This window comes from Eptatretus burgeri, chromosome 9 (genome assembly GCF_056783735.1).
Source record: "Eptatretus burgeri isolate ZD-2024b chromosome 9, Ebu_testis_v1, whole genome shotgun sequence".
In the NCBI taxonomy this organism is placed as follows: Eukaryota; Metazoa; Chordata; class Myxini; order Myxiniformes; family Myxinidae; genus Eptatretus; species Eptatretus burgeri.
In genome coordinates this window covers 89,775,807-89,797,114 of record NC_140969.1, presented here as the reverse complement: position 1 = coordinate 89,797,114, position 21,308 = coordinate 89,775,807, and the positions used below count along the sequence as shown (strand labels likewise).

Below are 21,308 nucleotides of genomic sequence, written 5' to 3'. Positions count from 1 at the left end.
CTTCCAGTTTATTTCACTAATTTAATCACGGCTTTGCAGAGTCGAGGATACCTGCGGTCCGATGGGTTTAAAATATCCAGCAGATCCCAGCAGCCAATCACCACCCGAGCTAAAGAGCCAAACTGTGGATGCCCCTCCCCCCCGTGTGATCAAGATCACACATGTTTTTCTTGCGTGTAAAAACGACCAATTTGGATTTAGTTCCTGAGAATTCAAGTCCCCATTGTTCAATCTTGCATACATTGGAATCCATCAGTTTGGAGTTCTTTAATAGTATATATTTAGAAAGGTGTTTCTGCTCCAAATCCACAGTGCAATGTAATCGGCAAACAACACTATCTTGCTATGAAACCAGGAATGAGTGTTAACATGGTTAATCACAATATTAACAAGATCGGTAAATGCATTTCTGAGAAATGGTTGAGGACGTGTTCAATACCAGGGGGGGGGAGGGGGTTGCAACTAAAATGGCCGCCAGTCGGCCATCTTGGATGACATCGTAAAATAAAGTGGGGTGCACGTGTATGCCATCATGTACTGTGCCCGTGCCTCGTTTGAACAAAATCAGACCACGCATGTCCAAGAAAATGTTGGCGACACGTTTAAGTCTCAAAATGGCCACCAGTCGGCCACCTTGAATCTGATCTTGAAAAACAAATGACGTGCATATGCAAGCCATCATTCCTTATCTGTGTGCCAAGCTTGAATGAGATCGGTAAATGCATGTCCGAGACATGGTTGAGGATGTATGCAACATCGGGGTTTTTACAACTAAAATGGCCGCCAGTCAGCCATCTTTGATAGAATCGCGAAAAAAAAAATGATGTGCTTATGTACACCATCTTGTATTGTCTTTGTGCCAGGTTTGAAGAAAATCGGAGCATACTTGTCCGAGATATGGCTGTGGACGGACTGACGGACCCTATCCCCGTCCTCCATAAGTCCACTGGGGGCTAGTATGTTGAACTCATACTACCGGCTTGAGGAATGCCATTCTCTGTTTGAAGCATGAAAGAAAATACTTGGCCTACTCTTGACTGAAATGTTCTATTAAACAAAAAGTCTCGAATCCACCAAAACACGTTGCCTTTAATCCATAATTGGTCAACTTAATAAAAAGAGAACTTCCTTCAAAATTGTATAATAAGCCTTTTAAATGTCAAGCCCTCCCATCTGCCAGCATTAGTTGGTGCACGTTATAGATCCTGTGGCATCCTTCACAAAGAGAAGGTGAACGAGAAGGGAACTTGGTAGAGCGCGTACCTCCACCACGTAATGCCTGATCCATGAGAACATTTTGGGCCCAATACCTTTTTGAAATATCAGGCTATTTATATATCATTTTTGGCCCGATATCTCAATCGTGAAAAATCACTTTTAAAATTAAATAATTCTCGTCTCCAGATCCGCATTCAGATCTTTACCAAAACCGAATAAATTCGTCTTTGTCACACACCCAACATGCCCACCAAGTTTCATCCAAATCCATCCACAACTTTTTGAGATATCATGTTGTATATCGTTTTTGGCCCTATCTCTCAGAGGTGAAGAATCGCTTAAAAAATTATAGTCGTCAGATCCGGATCCGGATCTTCACCAAACTCTAATCAGTTTGTCCTGTCAGTCGTCACACACCGAACCTGTCCACAAAATTTCATCCGGATCCGTCCACAACTTTTTGAGATATCCTGTACACAAACAGACAAACAGACAGAAAGGGTGAAAAAAACATAACCTCCTTCACCTTCTGTGTTGGTTCTGGATTCTCCACCGAGTGCCTTTCATTCACCAGATGTTGCCTCTAACCCATTCACCAGATGTTGCCTCTAACCAATTCACCAGATGTTGCCTCTAACCAATTCACCAGATGTTGCCTCTAACCAATTCACCAGATGTTGCCTCTAACCAATTCACCAGATGTTTCCTCTAACCAATTCACCAGATGTTGCCTCTAACCAATTCACCAGATGTTGCCTCTAACCAATTCACCAGATGTTGCCTCTAACCAATTCACCAGATGTTGCCTCTAACCAATTCACCAGATGTTGCCTCTAACCAATTCACCAGATGTTGCCTCTAACCAATTCACCAGATGTTGCCTCTAACCAATTCACCAGATGTTGCCTCAAACCCATTCACCAGATGTTGCCTCAAACCCATTCACCAGATGTTGCCTCTAACCAATTCACCAGATGTTGCCTCTAACCCATTCACAAGATGTTACTGATAATGCCTTTTAATGTTACCTCTAACTCCTTCACAAGATGTTACCTCTCACACTTTCACATCTTACCCACAACTTTTTGAGATATCCTGTACACAGAGAGACACACAGACAGAAAGGGGTGAAAACATAACCTCCTTCACCTTCAGTGGCAGAGGAAATTATCTCCACCACCATAGCCAGATTACAAATTCCTGCCCGAACCAGCAGAGGGCACTGCATCAACATCATAGCCACACCTCTTCCTCCTCCTTTGAATGAAACACAAGGCTGTGGGTATCCTCATTTCTTGGAGTGTGGCTGTGCCACTGATGCAATGCCCTGATTACCAGTACAATGGTACTCATTTCGCTGACCTCAGAAAGATGACAGGCTGAGTCAACCCCACCTGGTGTTGGCTTAACGGTTAAGGTAGCTGGCTTAAGATCTTAGGGTTTCGAGTTTGAGTGCCTGTCGGCACGTTAAGTAACACCAGGTGCGTTGACTCAACCAGTCATCATTCCGAGGTTGGCAAAATGAGTACCAGCTTACTGGAAATAGGGGGCACTGCATCAGCAGCACAGCCACGCTCCCAGCAATGATGGAACCAGCAGCCATAGACTACATCCGAAATTATGAGATGATGATGATGATGATGATCATAATCATAATAAACCTGTTGATAACACTTGACTATCACACTAATAAATCATATAAAGTGCATTGCATTTATTGCGAAATCAATGCACATACAATTAAAAAGAGCTTATATCCTGCTTTAAAAACTGGCTATAACTTAATGCTTGGCACAATTAGCAACTTTTGAAATGACATAATCCGCCCCAGAATGCTCAGCGCAGATGCGCAAAAACCCATACCACCTGCGTTCATCAGAGCAGTTGAATGTTTATCCTGCGTGCCAGATAAGGATCGTTATCCAAAATGTCTCACAAAGCTTCTAAAAGAAGCCAAAATTACTTGGAAACATACCTGCAACAAAAGGGTGCGTCTCTGCACAACGAAAGAGTTGAAAAACCTTCTGGACTTGCCCAAAAAGTTGGTAGCTTTCCGCTTCACATACTGCAAATATACGCGAGTCCGGGCAAGGTCCGAAGGTTCATAAACGGGCACGTTCTACCCGAACCTTCGACCATTGCTGCGAGTCAGTGAACTTTGAATCTCGTAGGATGAACTCGTGTGAACATGGCAGGCTTGGCGATATATTTCATGGACATCTGTAATTCGAAAGCCGATGCCATCATTCCCAATATTCAGGCAGACTTCCCATAGGAAGACACCGTATGTCATTTAGTTGCTTCTTCACACCAATGGGAAGATCATATCTGGGGCTTGTCAATGAACAGGGCAAGTTTAAAATGATGGTATTTATATTATAAAGCAGGAGTGTGTCTGTCTGTCTGTCTGTCTGTCCCCGAACTACTCCCTCAGTTTTAGGGCTAGTCCCACCAAACCTTCTACGGAACATTTGGGGTCCCAGCTGGTTTCCTCGGGTGGGTGGGAGGTTTCACAAATTCCTCAATACAATTATGATTTTGACTTTCGATCCATACGAAGCTGCTCCCTACCCGGATGTAATGTCAGAACTGCGTTTATCTTCGTTTACAACATTGTATTTTGTTATATTAATGGAATGCTATTAATTTGATTGAAATGATGCTATTTGGAATGAAAACAGAGATTGATTTTGAAGGAGAATCAGGAAATGAATGATATGAGGACTTCCACCGGTGACATTTGCAGATTAGGCATTTGCAGTTTCGCCATTGACATTATACAAAAATATGACCCAGTTTACTGCCGTTGGGGTCAGCTGCAGTACGTTTTTTGCCGAATTCCTTCACGAACCGGCTGTCCATGCATGACATTCAACTGAAGGAATCACAGGAATGTGGTATTTATTGGTTCATGGTTTGGCATTCGCCATTTCTGTATTGTGCGTTTGCTTTTATGCTCCCTCCTGTGCAGAGCACGGATACCTCGCCAGTTAACTCGTAATCATGTTTGGGGGGAGTGGGGTGTGGAAGTGGGAGCTGTGTGGGCCATTATAACTATATATTTTATTATTATTATTTGGTTCTGGGGCCACAAGAGAAATTATACTCGATTTTTACACATATTGGTGAAAGCAGAGTGTCTGTCCATGTGTGTGTGATAATATATATATATATATATATATATATATATATATATATATATATATATATATATATATATATATATATATATCCACTGTCACTGCTCGATAATTGTATTAACAGGAAAAGATAGGAACTCGACATTTCTCATCCACGGATAATTCTGGTATTCCCTAAATTTCCATGAGTCAGATTTACATTCAGAAACAGAATTATGGTTAGCCATACTGAAATTGCCACCCTTTCATCTAAATGCTGAAAATTATGTCTTAAAAAAAAAAGACTTTGAATTACAGATTTCACGCCAGCAACGGCAGCTTAAAAGTGCTCGGCGAACCGAACCAAGTCACTGAAAACGCACAAACAGCGAATGCGCAAAAGGCCTCGTTAGCATTCATACTTGATTTTCAGTCATGTATTACTACAGAAGAAAGGGTAATCGATTTTACACCGATATAATAAAACAATAGGAAGATGAAAAGTTGGATGGAAACAGAAAAATATCCACTTGAGATAGTTTGCTGTTCAAGTTTGAGCCATGCCATCTATTTATTACGTAGTCAACAATTGTGGAAATTATAAATGACTCCACATCGGGGAAAAAAATATTTTTAATTTTGATATGATGACGACACGATGCTCGATTTCTCATGACTTTCCAAGGTTTTTTGGGAGTTTTTTTTTCACTAGTTTTTCAGTTTTCTGTTTTACCCAATCCTCTTGTGACAACAACTTCCCCAGGCTGGTGTTGGATTAACAGGTAAGGTGGCTGGCTTACGATCTTAAGGTCTTGAATTTGAGCCACCGTCTCGCCATTGAATCAACACCAGGCGGTCTGATTCAACCTGTCATCCTTCCGAGGTTGGCAAAATGAGTACCAGCGTACTGGAAATAGGGATCATTGCACCAGCGGCACAGTCACACCCACAGAAAACGATGCAGCAAAGCAGCCACAGGCAGCATACTACTAAATAAAAGAAAACTTCACCAAACAAATTGTTATTATTTTTAGCAGTGGCTATAGAGAGTACTAGGAAGAGGAAAAGAAAGAGTAAGAAATGGGGAGTCAAAATGAGGAGCCCCCTGCCAATATGATGATATTTGGAACTGCCACTGTGCATTTTGGAGAGGGGGTGGAGGGGGTTTGCATGTTTGTAATGTACAGGGTGGCCAGAAAGTCACTTTATCCCTGCTAAATTTCTCACACCTCCCTCCCTTCCCCTCCGTGGTGACAAATTCAGTGGTGCAAGGAGAATGATGGAGAGCATAAAGATACAATGACTGATTAATTATTGTAAATACTGCTCAATAAAACCTTTATATTAAAAGAGAGTTTAAGAACGAATGCTTTACCTGAGAAGGGAAAAGCAACTTTCATGCCACCCTGGAGATCTTATAGAATTAGGATGAAAAATAGAAGCAACAATAAAAGTATGAACTACTACGAGTAAACAATAATAATTAAATACAAGTACACACAACAGTGGTATGCTTTTGAACATGTCATTGATTGTAGATTCATTTTGAATCAGACTACGGTGGCTATTTTTGCTCACGAAATGAAGCACCTCTCCTTAATCGCTTACTCCACTTGCCGAGTGGCTAGGCAAGCAGCTTGCAAAGCAGTCGATATGGAACGACCGGCTTTGAATGCGATAGCAAGCAATATTAAACCGCCTGCTAACGGAACACTCCCAGGACTTAAGAAAATGGCTACTAATGCTATCTCGGCCCGTTACCATGTAGAGACAACGCTGGTGAGAACTTTCTCTACCTTAAAAGGTGTGAAAGACATGCACTAAAAAAAAAAAAAAACAGTGGGTAAGAGGAAGTATGGTGTGGACAGAGCAGGATTGGCTGGGTACACAGTATTTGGAGACAAACACCCAATTGTGACATTATTCTTTGTCTCGAGTCGAGTCCGAGTTAAGACCATTTGAGGTGTAACATTCAGCAGTTACAGACTTGACAGGGTACCACCAAGACTATGAGAAAGTAGACTGTTTTGAGAGTCCAGCCTTAAGTTATGCAAGATGATATTTAGGGGCCTGGCTAAAGATGGACACTTTTTTTTGTATACAGTCAAGGCTCGTGGTAGAGCAAGAAGTTGTTGTGAGCCTTACGGAGTGAACCAAAGTTGTCTTTTGTAGAGTTAATCTTCTATATTGAGAGAGAGAGTGCATGTTGCCGAACCACAACCACTTTACCACACGAGTCAGTGTACCAGAATCAAGAGAATGGATAGGATACTCACAGTGGAGATGGGCTAAACCAGTGCATGAGAGAGTAAGCTTTTGTAAAATAATTCCCAGGCAGAATCAACATCGGATGTTGTGGAGACACCAGCCCAAATGTTTTGTGAGAAGACAGGTTGCAGTCTCGGCCAGTTGGTGTGTGTGTGTGAACAACCAGATTCTGGGCAATTGAGGTCGCTCTCGAACAATAGCCAGAGATATGAACATTCACTAAGAAATGATCAGAGAAGCCAAGAACAACAGAAGAATCAAACAGAAGAACAAATACTGCACGAGTCATCAGAAGGAATGCGAATAAGCATTGAGCAAAGATGGAGTCATCAGGAGGAACCTGGATAGGATTGGGGTTTCAGCCACTGCTCCACAACCATCAAACCCATCCAGACGCAGCCAAGTGAGTCTTGCAGAAAAAATGTCTGCAAGAATTCACTCCTCCTTCGACAGAGATAAAGAAAGAGAGAAACAGAAAAAGCAAGAATTAGAATGAATAAAGAGAAATTGATGTGAAAGGAACAAATAACAAAGATGATCCAAGGGATGAAATCAGAAGGATGAAGTTGGATTAAAAAAAAAAAAAAAGTTTGTCATTGCCCAATCCCCCACGGGGGAGTCATCAGAAGGAATCCCCCATGGGGGATTAGGTGAGTTGTTTACAAAAAAAATAATCATGTAAAGCATCATCTATGACAAATAGTCGGTTCATGCACTGTATGTTCATATCAAAATAACTCCTGCTCGTAATGAGCTATTACATATCTAAGTTATTACGAATAACATGTCACGGAAATTTACAGTTTACCAAATACAAAAAACGCAACTACTCCTTTGCTTCAGCCTCATCGTTTTCCTCCAACGGCACAATTTCATTTTCACAATCATCACTCTCATCACTCAACTCGATAAGCTCAACAACTTGATCATCATGAAATTTGATCACGTCACGCAAACCCAACCACGAATGCAATAACTCCATTACAATCAATTCTACACACACACACACACACACACACACACACACACACACACACACACACACACACACACACACACACACACACACACACACACACACACACACACACACACACACACACACACACACGTTCTTGGAAGCGACTCACTGTCCGAGATCATGTTGCTTCATGAAACGCAAGATCCAGCCATTGCTCGCCATGAAGTCATTGTGGCAAAACTTCTCGCGATTCAACTCAAACGCTTTACCTTGATACAAGGGGAAATAACGTATTTTAGAAATACAAAGCTCACACATAGCAACTGAATCTAAGTGGCTATATCGTTGAGTGGATGATACATCATCGTCAGAAATTAGGTAGTTGCAGAAAGTAACAGTCAGCGGTATTCCACAGGGCTCGGAGTGGTTAGCACGACAATGGACATGTGAGTCATGGATTTCTTGACGCAAACAGGAATGGATGGGGAATGAGCCTGTGGAAAGACGAGAAAATCTTCTATGGAGAGAGGTGAATCAGACATCCTGCAAGAGAAACGTTTGTTAAACATGTCATGTCCAGAGCTGCAGCAGTCATCCAAATGGAGGGATCAGTGACATTTAAATGAGGACCTCAAATCCAAAGTGCCACCCATCAGGCTTCGATGGAATCCCATACATTTTTGATATTACCTTTTAGTCACTGAATGGTAACATTCAGACAACGAGCAATACATATCAGGCAAGTATCCATACCTCTCCCCTACCCCGCCCCCCCCCCCCAACATTCATGATCTATATTACCCCATTTCCAGGCACTCCCTTTTTCCAGGTTATTGTGATTCCCCTCCCCTCTCCCCTCCCCCACATCCCTCACCTCTTTGTGCTTGTTACTTTGTTCCTTTTCTGCTTCATTCCCCATCCTCTACTTGTGTTTCATTCAGCATGTGTGCAGCTTGTTCACCCCTTGTGTGCTTATCCCACTCCCCTCGATCTCACTCTCACGTCTACTCTGCTATTGGTGTTTCCCATTTCCATGAGCCTCTATCATGTATACATTAAATACATTTAAAAGGTGTGCTCAAATATTATGCAAACACATGAAATAAATTCAATAAAAAATCAAATCTTCATAACTACAAATATAATCTAAACCTCAGAACAATATTTACATTACATACATCGAACTCTAGTTGTATTATATGAAAAGGTACTGCAGAAATATTCAAAAGTGAGACTGAACAAACATAATTGCCCATCATCTTGAAAGTGAGACTGGGTATGATCAGGTGTATAAGTGAGTGATTGAACAGATCAATATCATTATATTTGTGAAATAAAATAAAATTCAGTACCAACACAGGTGGGCCATGAAAAAAGGTGATCTTTCAATCGGGATGATAAACGCAGTGATCCCAGCCTGCAATATGCAGATATATCCTTTCGAGCTTACATTATGCTACTTAACTATAACGCATCTTAGCCAGAGCAAATCATGGAAAGCTCCAGCATTTCAAACCACAAAAAATAATCATTCAAGAAGAGGAAGAACCACTTATTTCGCATCTTCAGATGCATAGAGCTGCCGAGGTAGTTTTTCTTTGGCGAGGGGACACAATCTGATTGGGTCGCCACTCCGATGCAGAACAATTGAATGGCTCATTCTTCTCAGTAAGCTGGTACTCATTTTGTAGACTTCTGAAGGATGATGGGCTGAGTCAACTCATGACGGTGCATGATAACTGCATGGCAGAGACTCCAATGCAGGACTAAAATTTTAAACCAGCCACCTTAATCGTTAAGTCAACACCAGGCTTGATCTTTCAACGCACACATCAAGCCTGGTATTAGCTTAGCAGTTAAGATGGCTGGCTTGGGATATTAGGGTCCTGAGTTTGAGCCCTTGCTGTCTGTTGAATTAACAGCAGGTGGGGTTGACTCAGCCTGTCATCCTTCAGAAGTCAGCAAAATGAGTACCAGTGTGCTGGTAATAGGGGCACAGCATCAGTGGCAATCTGAGCCCTCAGCCACTGATGCAACCCGCAGCCTTCTACTGCATATGAAGGAAGAGGAGGCGGAGTAAATATATATGTAAAAGGAGTCGAGTTTCTCCGTCCGTAATGCTTTGTTCTAAAGAGTTTCTGCTGCCATAGAATAATACAAATGGCTCTGTTGGAAAGGTAATAATTGATTTACTTCCTTGGAAAGTGAACCAGAGGGTTGGTGTCAAAGCCACCCAATGCTCGCCTGTTTATACATTTATCATTTTTAAAAGACTAGTCTAATAATATTTTTTATAAAGCATTGCAGTGAAGTCTGATCTAAATAATTTTAAAGCAATATATGTATTTGTATATTGTAATCAGTAAAAAAAATAGTGTGGTAGATAAAAACATTAGAAAGGAATAACTTGAACCAAAAACTTTAACATTTTCACGCTCACGCTGACGCTCACGTCGGGGGTATCGCTATAGCTCTCTGTTCTTCGAACAGGCGAGCTAACCAGAGAGTTGGTGTCAAAGCCACCCAATGCTCACCTGTTTATACATTTATCGTTTTTAAAAGACGAGTCTAACAATATTTTTTATAAAGCATTGCAGTGAAGTCTGATCCAAATAATTTTAAAGCAATATATGTATTTGTATATTGTAATCAGTAAAAAAAGTGTGATAGATAAAAACATTAGAAAGGAAATAACTTGCACCAAAAACTTTAACATTTTCACGCTGACGCTCACGCCGGGGTTATCGCTATGGCTCTCTGTTCTTTTAAGAGGCGAGCTAAAAATCGACTTCATTGGAAAAAATAAAAATAAAAAAAAATTGTTCCTTTACTCACAAACTTGCCTCTTTTAAAAGCCTGTGTTTCTTGGATTGAGGAAGAAGAAGCAGGACCTCGAGCATTAATGTAGTGGTTACAACAGTAACATTTAGTATTCTACAACAGCAGAAACCCTTAACAAGGACACGAGAGCAGCACATAAACAACAACAATGTCGTGTTTTAAAAGATCCTTTTTTTGTGTGTTTTGCATTTTATATCCTCATTGGCACTCACAGATAGACATACAACATGTTTGTGAAGTACCACATTCTGTCTTGTGATTAAACCCTGCAGTGAAGTGATGCGAGGCACGCCTAGTTATAAATAAAAACACCCTCAAGTACACCACCACAGAGAGGACCATTCACAATCTAAATGATGTTCTACCTTCCTAAAAAAAAAAAGAAAGAAAAAAAAGAAGCTGTCTACTACTTTGTTCTCCTCTCATTCTCGAATTGATTCAAGACCCATGCCACAGAGCTGTGAGTGGTTCAGAGGTTAAGTGGCTTTTCTTCACTGGTGTGGGTTCAATTCCCACAGCTGTCCGGTTCTGGGTTTCACGATGTCACCTTGATGTAAGCTGATGACCAGTCCAGTGAAAACTCTCAACCTGAGGAATGCTCATGACAAATCGTGCAAAATGTTGGCCTCCCTGGTGGGGTATGCACTGTAATGAATTCCAGAAGTTGCAAAAAAGGGTAAAACAAAAACTCATGAGATTAAGACACTATCACCACGCAGGCCTGGTGCACATGTATTTACTCACAGCTTTAAATAACAAACATGAAACATGCAGCCATTTGTTCACATACAGTCTTTTATACACAAGATAGCTTGAACCATGAAGATATTCCTTATAGCACAGAAGATAGCGAATACAAATGAATTAACTAGTTCAATCATAAAACATGTAAACAAGAACAGTCATTAAAAATTGCTTCAATGACCGAGCACATACAAAGAAAAGAAAAAAGCAATCTGGATAAGGGCCGTTTCCAACCTCAGGATGGCGTTCACTTCACATCAATAGGCCGACTCAAGCGTTGGTGAAACCCCAATCATGATTTAAACCACCAGCATTAATCAACAACCTGCCATTCTAACAACTCATCAACTACAAATCTTGCTCGCAGAAATTAGAGCTGAATCTTTCTTGAGAGTAACTGCTACCGATTTGGATAGTAGGATAGCAAACTGTAATGTTAAAGTGTGTGGCAGGGGGAAATCAGGCCCTATTGCCCAGAAAAGGATTTTCCAATTATGTGCTCAAAACAGGTGGCCAATATTAGGGGTCAATTTACCAGCTTACAGTTGGAGTGTAACAGCATTTCGGTGATCGTGTGCATAGATAGATCACTGCAATTTCAGGAATTGTAAAATTTTGCTGGAATATCTGTATTAAGGATGATAGATAGATCAGTACAAGGTTGCTCGTCAATGAAATCTGAAAGCATAACATGAGCAATTTCTCAACTTCAATTAAGGATCTCATACTACACTCTCCCCAAAGCTCACCAAAAGGCATAGCTCTACCCAACATCCAAACGAATGAAAGATTCACATTTATACTTTCCATCAGAAAGTTCACTCAGTGACGTAAGAGGCTAAGACTTGAGCTCATCTTAAGATGTGATAATGAAAAGCAAAAACTCAGAAAGAGTCTGAAAAGAACAGGACACAAGTCCAGGCTGGACCACATCACATCTCATCTTCTCCAAGACCATCGTCTTCCTCAGGAAAGTCACCAACTTTCACAAACTGTGGCTTCACGAAAACACCGTACTTGGGCGGACATTCAAAATACCGTCTGTGCCCAACACTGCATACCACACCAACATCAAGTGGAGACAATGTGAAAAAAAATGGGATATTTAAGAGCAAGGGACATTTGCTGGGTAAACAAGAAGGAAAATTAAAATATAGCTTAAAAAGGGATTAGTTTGCAAAGGAAGTTGGAAAAAAAAGAAGATAAGATTCAGGTAGAAGCAATCTTATAATCACCTGCCATCGTTCTTTCCTAGAGGCTCATCCAAGCGTACACCAACCCAGCAACCAAGTTTGAAATCCGTTTCACCTACAAGGGTGTGGGTGTTGGATTCAGAAGGAGCATAAAAAATGACAATGTTTGAAAATTGGTACATGTATTACAAACCATGTGTTTTTTTTTCAGGTCTGTCCAGTTATCTGTTATAATTACCTCCACTACCAAAGATGGATGGAGGTTATGCTTTCACCAGTCTTTCTCTGTGAGGAGGATATCTCAAAAGTTGTGGATGGATTCGGACAAATTTGGTGGACAGGTTGGGTGTGTGACAAGGACAAATTTATTCAACTTTCGTGAAGAACCAAATCCGGACACAAGAAGTTTAATTTTTTTAAGTGATTCTTCACCATTGAGGGATGGGGCCAAAATGATATATAGCAAGTTGTGGACGGATTTGGATGAAATTAGGTGGACATGTTGGGTGTGTGACAAGGAAGAATTGATTCAATTTTGAAGATCTGGATCTGGATCCAAGAATTGTAAGTGATTTTTCACCATTGAGAGATAGGGTGAAACCGATATACAACACAATATCTCAAAAATGTATTGGGTTGGATATGTTCTCCTGGATCAGGAATTGTGTGGCTCCACCTAATGCCCTTCAAGTTTACTATAATTTGCAGCTATATTCTGAATTGCATGATAATTCACAGATATTAAAAATATATATTAAGAGCATGTATAGACAGAGGATATAAAAGGCAATACTGTATATCCCAAGCAAAAGTGCTACAATTAGAACGATAGTATTTGAGAGTTGTGCTCTCATATACTATCGTTGGTAACAGGTCCTACCACAGTAGCCTTCAGAGAATTACTTCAGGAAAGGAATGATATTTTTGCTTGGGATTGAGAAACATTCGGCATTCGAGAGTCAGACAGCTTCAGGTGTCCGTCTGCAATCGAACCCATCCAAATGTGCCTCTCTCCCGCCCCTCGTCTCCTGCCCCCCCTTGTTGTGCATTGTGTGTTAGCTTTCATATGAGCCTCGACAATGTCTACCAAAAATAAAATCATAAACAAGCAAGTAAATTGGCAAGAAATAGGCAAGAGAGTAACAATGTAAAGCTGTCTTCCTGCAATAAAGAGATCCAAGAAGTACACAACAAAATGGCAATAAATTGCTGGCTCGCCATGTCAGGCCCACAGCATTCTCTCCTCTCTGCATCTACTTTATGGTGACAATACAGAAAGACAAAACGACTCAATATCAAATGTACCAACAAAGGCGACTGTTCCTCTCCTGGTGGGATTCCCAAGAGTAGAAACCTCACAACGGCTGCCAAGAGAAATGGCTTCGCAAAGTTTTTTATCCATCTTGTATTTATTGTCATCGTCGACCATTCTCTTCTTCTGCTCCTCTTCATTGATTCTCCCCTGCTGCTGCTGCTTCAGGAATGTACGCACCGTACCTAGAGAAGCATAAAGTAAAGAAAAGGTTACCAATACCTGTGCCTCAAGAGAAGTGGCTGCAAGGTATCACAGGCAGATTACGTCTCAATGAAAGTCATTAATGAGCAAGTTTGGGTCTGCATAGGATGCTCACTTTGATCGTTTTTTTATTAATCAAGTGGCTCCATTCTGTTGTAGTTGGCAAATCTACTTCTTAAAGGAGGGCAGTGAGCATCCTATGCAGATGGATCGATATCTAGAAAAAAAAAGAAAAAGAGAAACTTTGCAACACTCAACAAAACCATTTTAGTACCTCCCCCAAGCTGCCTTGGCAGTGTCATGTCTACTCCCGAAAATATTCCCACCTTTTTGTGGGTTCGGCGGGTGAATGTCTCTGGCTCAAATCTTTCACGAATCAGCTGGCCAGGCTTGATGTTCCAGTGAAGGTGATACGAATTTGGAATTGAGTCAAGATGACAGTTTATGGCTGAGCTGGGAGTCAAAACCCTGGCTAGATGGCTCAGAGGTGAATAAGAATAGCTCTCAGCTATCCTGCCAGCAACAGATTACCCCCTGAATGAAGGACATCAGTGAGCCAGCTGCTAGGTTCTGTTGGTTTGACTGACAACTGTTGGTTTCCTTGACTTTTGGTTCCTGGTCTGAGCGTGTTGGACGATGCTTCATGCGGGCCTCCTTGAAGGTTATCAAAGGTAAGTTTCAGGACTGGATCATTAAATCCAGGTCAGGTCAGGTCAGGTATGGGATCATGCACGCCAGAACAGCGCGTCAATGCATCCACTTTCTACCGGTACTCCAGGGGCCTCCGTCCGGCCATGCCCCAGGAGATGCCAGGCCCATCCCCATCTCCTTGAGATGCCGATCAACCTGCTGCAACCACGAGGCACGTGGTCAGCCCATTGGCCTCCTCCACTCACGAGACTCCCTCGCTGAGAGAATCTGGTGAGCAGGATCAGCGTCAGGAAAACGAGCCACATGCCCATACAGCCACAACTGACACTCACGGACTATGCGGGTAACAAACCTCATCAGAGTCTCTCTCAGCAACCGCTCGTTGGACACAAAATCCGACCAGCGATAGCCAAGGATTCTCTGAAGAGACTTGGTACCAAAGGAAGTAAGTCTCCGTCTCAGATCCTTGGTCAGAGTCCAAGTCTCACATCCATAGAGCAAGACTGGAAGGACCAAGGACCTGCAGAATCGGACTTTCGTCCTCCCGCACAGGTACCGGCAGCGCCACACCCCATGATCCAATGAATCCATGACTCCCCAGGCCCAACCCAGGCATCTATTGACCTCTGACTCAAAGCCAGCAGCTACATGAATATCACTGCCAAAGAAAGTGAATCTCTCCACGACCTCAACATCCTCACCACAAACAGGTACAGACAGGACAGCAGCATCCAATATGTCATTGAAAGCCTGGATCTTAGTTTTGACCCAAGAAACCCATAATCCCAGCGGCTCCGACTCCTTATTCAGCACCTCGAGGGCCCCATAAGGATATCTGGAGTCTCCGCAAAGATGACTGCATCATCTGCGAAATCAAGGTCCGAGATCTTGACATTCCCAAACGATGCACCACAGCTTGATCTCTCCAACATCCTCCCCAGACTCCAGTCCATACAAGTGCTGAAAAGTGTGGGGGCCAGTACACACCCCCGACGAACTCCAGTAACAACTGGACATAAGTCAGAGATGGTACCACCACATTTCACAGCACTCTCAGTACCAGAGTAGAGTTCAGACATCAGATCGATCAGTTTTGGTGGCACCCAGTGAAGACCAAGAATCCTCCAGAGGGCATCCCAATTCACTGAATCAAATGCTTTACAGAGATCAACAGAGGCTGCAAGCAGCCCCTGCCGAAACTCTCGTCTGCGTTCGGTGAGGACACGAAGAGCAAGGATACGGTCAATCGTTTATCTCTTTGGTGTAAAGCCTGACTGCTCTGGACGCTGGTGCTCAAGCAGATGGTGGCGAACCCTATCAAGAATTATCCGAGCAAAGACCTTGCCCGGCACTGAGAGCAGCGTCACCCCTCGGTAGTTGTTGCAGTCTTGGCGATCACCCTTCCCTTTCCAGAGAGGGACAACAAGGCCCCTCTTCCAATCAGTTGGGATGATGCCTGTGTTCCAGGCAGAGCACAAAACTGCATGCAACGACACAAGTGCAGCATTTCCAGCAGCCTTGAAAAGTTCAGCATGGATTCCACAGATCCCTGGAGCTTTACCCCATTTCAACCGGTTCACTGCAGCCCGTGTTTCCACAAGCGAAGGTGGACTACAGTTGATTGGAGGGTCAGCAACAGGGATTGTAACATCCTTGACGTCCAACTCGACAGCTGGTGGATCAGCCTGGTACAACCGCTCAAAGTAACCGGCCCAGCAGCCCTTCACTTCAGACTCCTCTGTCAAGAGCCTACCACTCTCTGCTCTAACTGCAGTGCTCCAAGGGATGGGCTTGGATGAACGCAATGCGCAAATTCCCCTGTAAGCGGGACGAGAATCACCTGTCCACATGTGATGCTCTACCCCCTCACAGATTCCTCGCACATAGGTCTCCTTGTCCACCCTTAGTGCACGTACAGTTTTACGCCTCAGCTCCCTGAACAGCTCAGCTCTGCCATTCAGCCTGGCCCTGCGACTCTGGTCAATGTTATCCACTGTCCCTTGAGACAAAATTCTTCTTCACCCTCCGGTGAGTTCAAACACATCCACCAGTAACATCATGGACGGTGGTCTTGAAGGCACTCCACAACTCTTCAAGATTCCCCATAACATCCAGACCCCCAAATCCCCACTCAGCCTGTTTGCAAACTCTTCAGCTACCCTCTCACCTTTGAGCTTGCCAACATCCAGCCTCGGCTGGGATGGTACCATTCTCACAGATTTAAGTTGCAACTTCAGAGTTGCTACAACAAGCCTGTGGTTGGAATTGAGAAACTGAAAATACTGGTAGAACCTGCTGTTCTGGATCATCCTCCAGCCACCATCAATGGGCACATGGTCAATCTCCTTTGCCACACCACCAGTGCTGGAATACAAAGTCCAGTGATGAGCCTGTGAGCCTGAAACCATGAACCAGCCACCATAAGTCCATGACTTCTTACAAAATCAAAGAACTTAGTGCTATTCTGGTTCACAGTTCCAGACACATGGGGACCAAAACATGTCTCACAACCATACCTTTTGGTTTGGGTTGAAGCATTGAAATCCCCCAATACAAGAAGAGTATCTCGCCTGGGGCACTGATCAACCACAGACTCGATCGTGGCATAGAACATGTCCTTCACTGAGATCACTCACCTCAGTCAGAGCATATACAGAGACCAGGGAAATGACACCCAAGGAGTGACAAATCTTTTGTCTCATAATACACTTGTTGACCAGTGTTACTTCAATTATAAATGGAGTCAGCTTGTTGGACACAGCTACAGCAACTCCTTGAGTATGGTAACCATCAGAGTGACCAGGCCAATAGAAGGTGTAACCACCCATCATGATCTCGCCACAATCAGGTGTCCGAACCTCAGAGAGTGCTGCAATACCGACGTGCAAACGCTTGCGCTCAGATGATAACAGAGACAGGTGATCATCCTCTCGAAGAAATAGGACATTCCAGGCACCCATCCGAAGGGACCGCCTCAGGTTAACCCAAGGAAACCGCTGTCTGGTGGACGACACCTCAGCACCATTCCGACACACACTACCGCAATCTCACCCGGGAAGGTTACCCTGTGGTTTTCCTCCTCTCAAAGATTGAGGGTCCCGAAGGCTTTGCTCGAATCCAGTCATCCAGTGAGCTGCCCTGTGAAGGGAAGCTGCACACGAGGTAGTCCCACAGAGTGGGTCTTCAGATTTATTTGTGCTTTTAGTACGTTTTGTGGAATGAAGGATTTTATGGTGGCCAGAGTGCAAATCTTGACACCAACCTCGTAATAAAAAGTAATCCAACTGCAGGAGGACGTTTGCAGACACAGTTGGACACAAGATATGGATGGACGTTGGCTAACAAGGAGCTCCTCCGTCCTTTGACAGGTTTTGTTTTTAATCCTGCTGGGTGTCCATATCATACACCCTCCTCACCAGGAAACCTTGTGGGGGAGACGGATTAGTTGCCGATAACTCAACCATGAAACAGGTTCGTACAGGTTTTCATGGTATCTCTAGCAAGTCACCAATCTAATTTGGCCTGACCTGACAATATCTAACCTGAGGCCCCATAGCAAAATCAGCGCCCATAGCAGCTCAAACAGCTCGTGTCCCTGATGAAGTCTGTGTGTGATGAGTTAGTTTAAGGCGAGAAGCCGTTACTGTTTAGCGAAGATCATTGTGCCGATCGGATTTTTCTATATACTATTGGACCCTGACATTCACGGGGGATACATTCCTGAAAAATTCCGTGAATGTCTGGGAATTGTTTCAATGGGAAAAGGGGTGATAAGCTTTAAGGGGTTCATGATTCATAAAGGAAAAATCAAAAATCCCATGAAAAAACACAAATACGCGAAGCACATGGCCACGGATGTAGGTCAGAAAAACCATGAATACGCCCACAAAAAAAAACCCGCAAATACATGAGGCACATCAGAAAAACCACAAATACACCTGGGGGAAAAATGTGAATACGTGAATCACAGGGTCGCGAATGTAGAAGCAGGCCAGAAAAACCACAAATACGCCCGCAAAATAAATATAAAAAATATATATATATATATATATATATATATATATATATATATATATATATATATATATATATATATATATATATATATAATCGCGAATACCCACCCATGTCCTTTTTCAAGACTGCATGAGGTAAGGTGTGCTTATGAACTCTAGTTATTCATCGTTTCTTATTGTGTCTGCATCCTCATTTGTTAAACCTGTTGCTTTCAACGAGAATTTCAGTGCATTTTGAGCCCCACGGAAGGCTGGCAATGCGTACTCTGGCTGACGGGTCGGTTCACCTATTTGTAAAGCAACACCCCTTGGAATAAACAGAGTGCAGTGTGAATGGGGAACAAGTCTTGTTGTCTCATCCAATGCATTCATATATCATGAGAAATGGGTTGGCCTGTTTAGTGTTCGATCTTAAATGATGCCTCATGATGCTTAGAACCCAGGTTAAAACCTCCATGTATCACAGGTTTATCCATAGTCTTATGATTTTCACGTAATTCACAGCAAAGTACTGAGGTATTTGTCCTGTATGCGATTTAGTACAAACTCCACTCTGTGTTTTAGATTAATGAAAAATAAAAAGTCGACAAACGTTTTGCTGAGGGAGACATTCAAGACGAGAGATAAGGCCAAGATTTCTGAAAGTTCTAGTTATGTCTCGTAAAATGGAAATGTGTGCATTCTACAAGATCAAAGCAGACAGGACAGCTATCGCGACAATTAATACGATGATGGAAATGTAAACACAAGATCAAACAGCAAGTATGAGGGACGGGAAGAAGTAGAAAATGAGGAATACAGCAGTAAGATCTCACCTTGGAGTTTGTCGTAGTTTTCATCAGATAGTTCGAACTTCTGTACCTTGGAAACATCTTCAAACTCCCCTGGTTTCAAATCGCCCTCATTTATCACCTGAAAAATAAAGAAATTTAAAATCAAGCATATGAGTGGAAAAAAAAAAGAAAAGGATAGAAAACAATTCTTCATGCTTTGGAAGATGTCAAAGTTCAACTGCTCTTCCAGCCTTGTTATTCGTTCGTATGCATCACATCGCTGTGGGTGGCAAAATTTTCTGGGGCCACAGCTGTGCTGCTGATGCAGTGCCCCATGCAGGTTAGAGTAGGAATTTGCAACTTTACCAGTGTGGTCGTGATTGCTCGCCAACTCTTCGTGAAGGAAACTATGGGATGGGATCTTTAACGTTCACCAACTAATGCTGGCAGACGGGACGCCCAGTTTAACGTCCATCCGAGGGATGGCGCACACATCGATGAATCGCTCTGCCCACAAAATATCAGGATGATCATGTATAGCTGGGCTGAGATTCAGACTTGTGCAAGACAGCACAGAGGCGAGTGTGCATATTGCTCGGCTATCCTACAATCCCTGCTCTTAAAGTAATTGAGCAAAACAATTTATTATTGTAAACAAGTAAATTTTCACTCTGCAAGGGCCTTTGGCCTGTATTTGAAACAGTAAAGTAATAATTTAAGTTTGTGAAATTGAGTGGCCAGTTTGGCATTCCCATCTGAGTGCATGGACGATTTTGCAAGATTACAATTTCAGATCCCATTTATATTGCAATGATTTGCCAATCATATGCCAAAGCCCACACAATTAATGTAAAAGGGCATAATCATCTCCCAATCTGCTTGTACTTTGTGAAAGACATACTGTTACGAATCTGGCAGCCATTTGCACACAACAGCCAGAGTCCCTGCAGTTCAGTTATTTCGATAAGTATGTGTTTATAGTTAGAACCCTCCCCTATGTTTAATGGGTTTATTAGTGTCCGTGCGCTGCGGGGTTTATCTACATCCTTAAATCTTCCTCCCAAACCACAAAGTCTTCGTTCTCGCACAATCACCATCCATCGCCCACGTGCAAACGTGTCATGTACAGGGGTGAGGTTCCCTCCGCCCACCGTGAGGTCGTCTAATTGACAGCGACTGGCCCGACAGCCGAACCGAGATCTCACATCGCTGTGGGTGGCATTCAATGGCATTCATGTGGGAGAATCTCCCCTCCGCGCTTCAAGGGTGGATGGAGAATAGGGTGCTCTCCTGGTTGTTCCATCTGGGTTCTCACACACACAGGGGGAGGGTGGTCATTTCCCCCTCCTACCGGACCTCCTCCAATCATGGATGGCCACCATTTTCCCTCACCGAACCAATCAGGAGGTTCATCACCTCAGTGCCGGCTCCGCCCCCCGCAAGGTGGAATGTTCCTCCCGTCCAATGAGGGGAGGCCACTGATCGCCCAACAACCCCTCATCCAATCCGGAGGCTCATCGCCAAAGAGCGGATCCCTCCACCCTGCATGGGAGGAGGGATAAGGAAGATCGCGAGCTGTCTCTGGGGTCCTCGCTTCGTTGGTGGAGTGTCTGGTTCGGGGGTTCTTTCGGTGGTCTTATTTTCGGTGGTTCCGTGGTCCTGTGCTTGGTGGTTCGCTCAACGCGGTTGGTCTCATCCTGGTTCGCTCGACGCGGCTGGTCTCATCCTGGTTCGCTCGTCTTGGCCAAACCGCACGAGGCGGCCAGGTATCCGGCCAGACTCTGACCCTCAGCTCGCCTTCCCTCCGAGCTGAAGGGCCGAATAAAGGCCAACCGGCCCGATTTCTTTTTGGGTGTGTGTGTGTGTGTCTGTCTGTGGCCCGTCTTTAAGTAGAATTGTTTAGTGCTTTTGCCCCATTGTACATTTTCCTGCATAATCGTGATCAAGTCTGCTCTGTGTCTCCCTTCCCGATGACTGTAAAATAAATCCCGTTAAATGTTCCAGTTTG

General features: G+C 43.3%; 1 protein-coding gene across 3 annotated transcripts in view; it reads right to left on the bottom strand.

The window, feature by feature from the left end:
* Positions 1-11,127: 11,127 nt before the first annotated feature.
* TBCB (tubulin folding cofactor B) overlaps positions 11,128-21,308 on the bottom strand; it is a 56,430-nt gene continuing 46,249 nt past the window's right edge. For all 3 annotated transcript variants that reach the window (XM_085896069.1, XM_085896068.1, XM_085896070.1), the window contains 4 exons: positions 19,343-19,439; positions 13,650-13,841; positions 12,387-12,459; positions 11,128-12,204 (listed from right to left, as the gene is read on the bottom strand). In XM_085896069.1, coding sequence (XP_085752195.1) covers positions 12,084-12,204; positions 12,387-12,459; positions 13,650-13,841; positions 19,343-19,439 — 483 coding nt within the window. In that variant the 3' untranslated portion in view covers positions 11,128-12,083. The remainder of the gene's footprint in view (positions 12,205-12,386; positions 12,460-13,649; positions 13,842-19,342; positions 19,440-21,308) is intronic.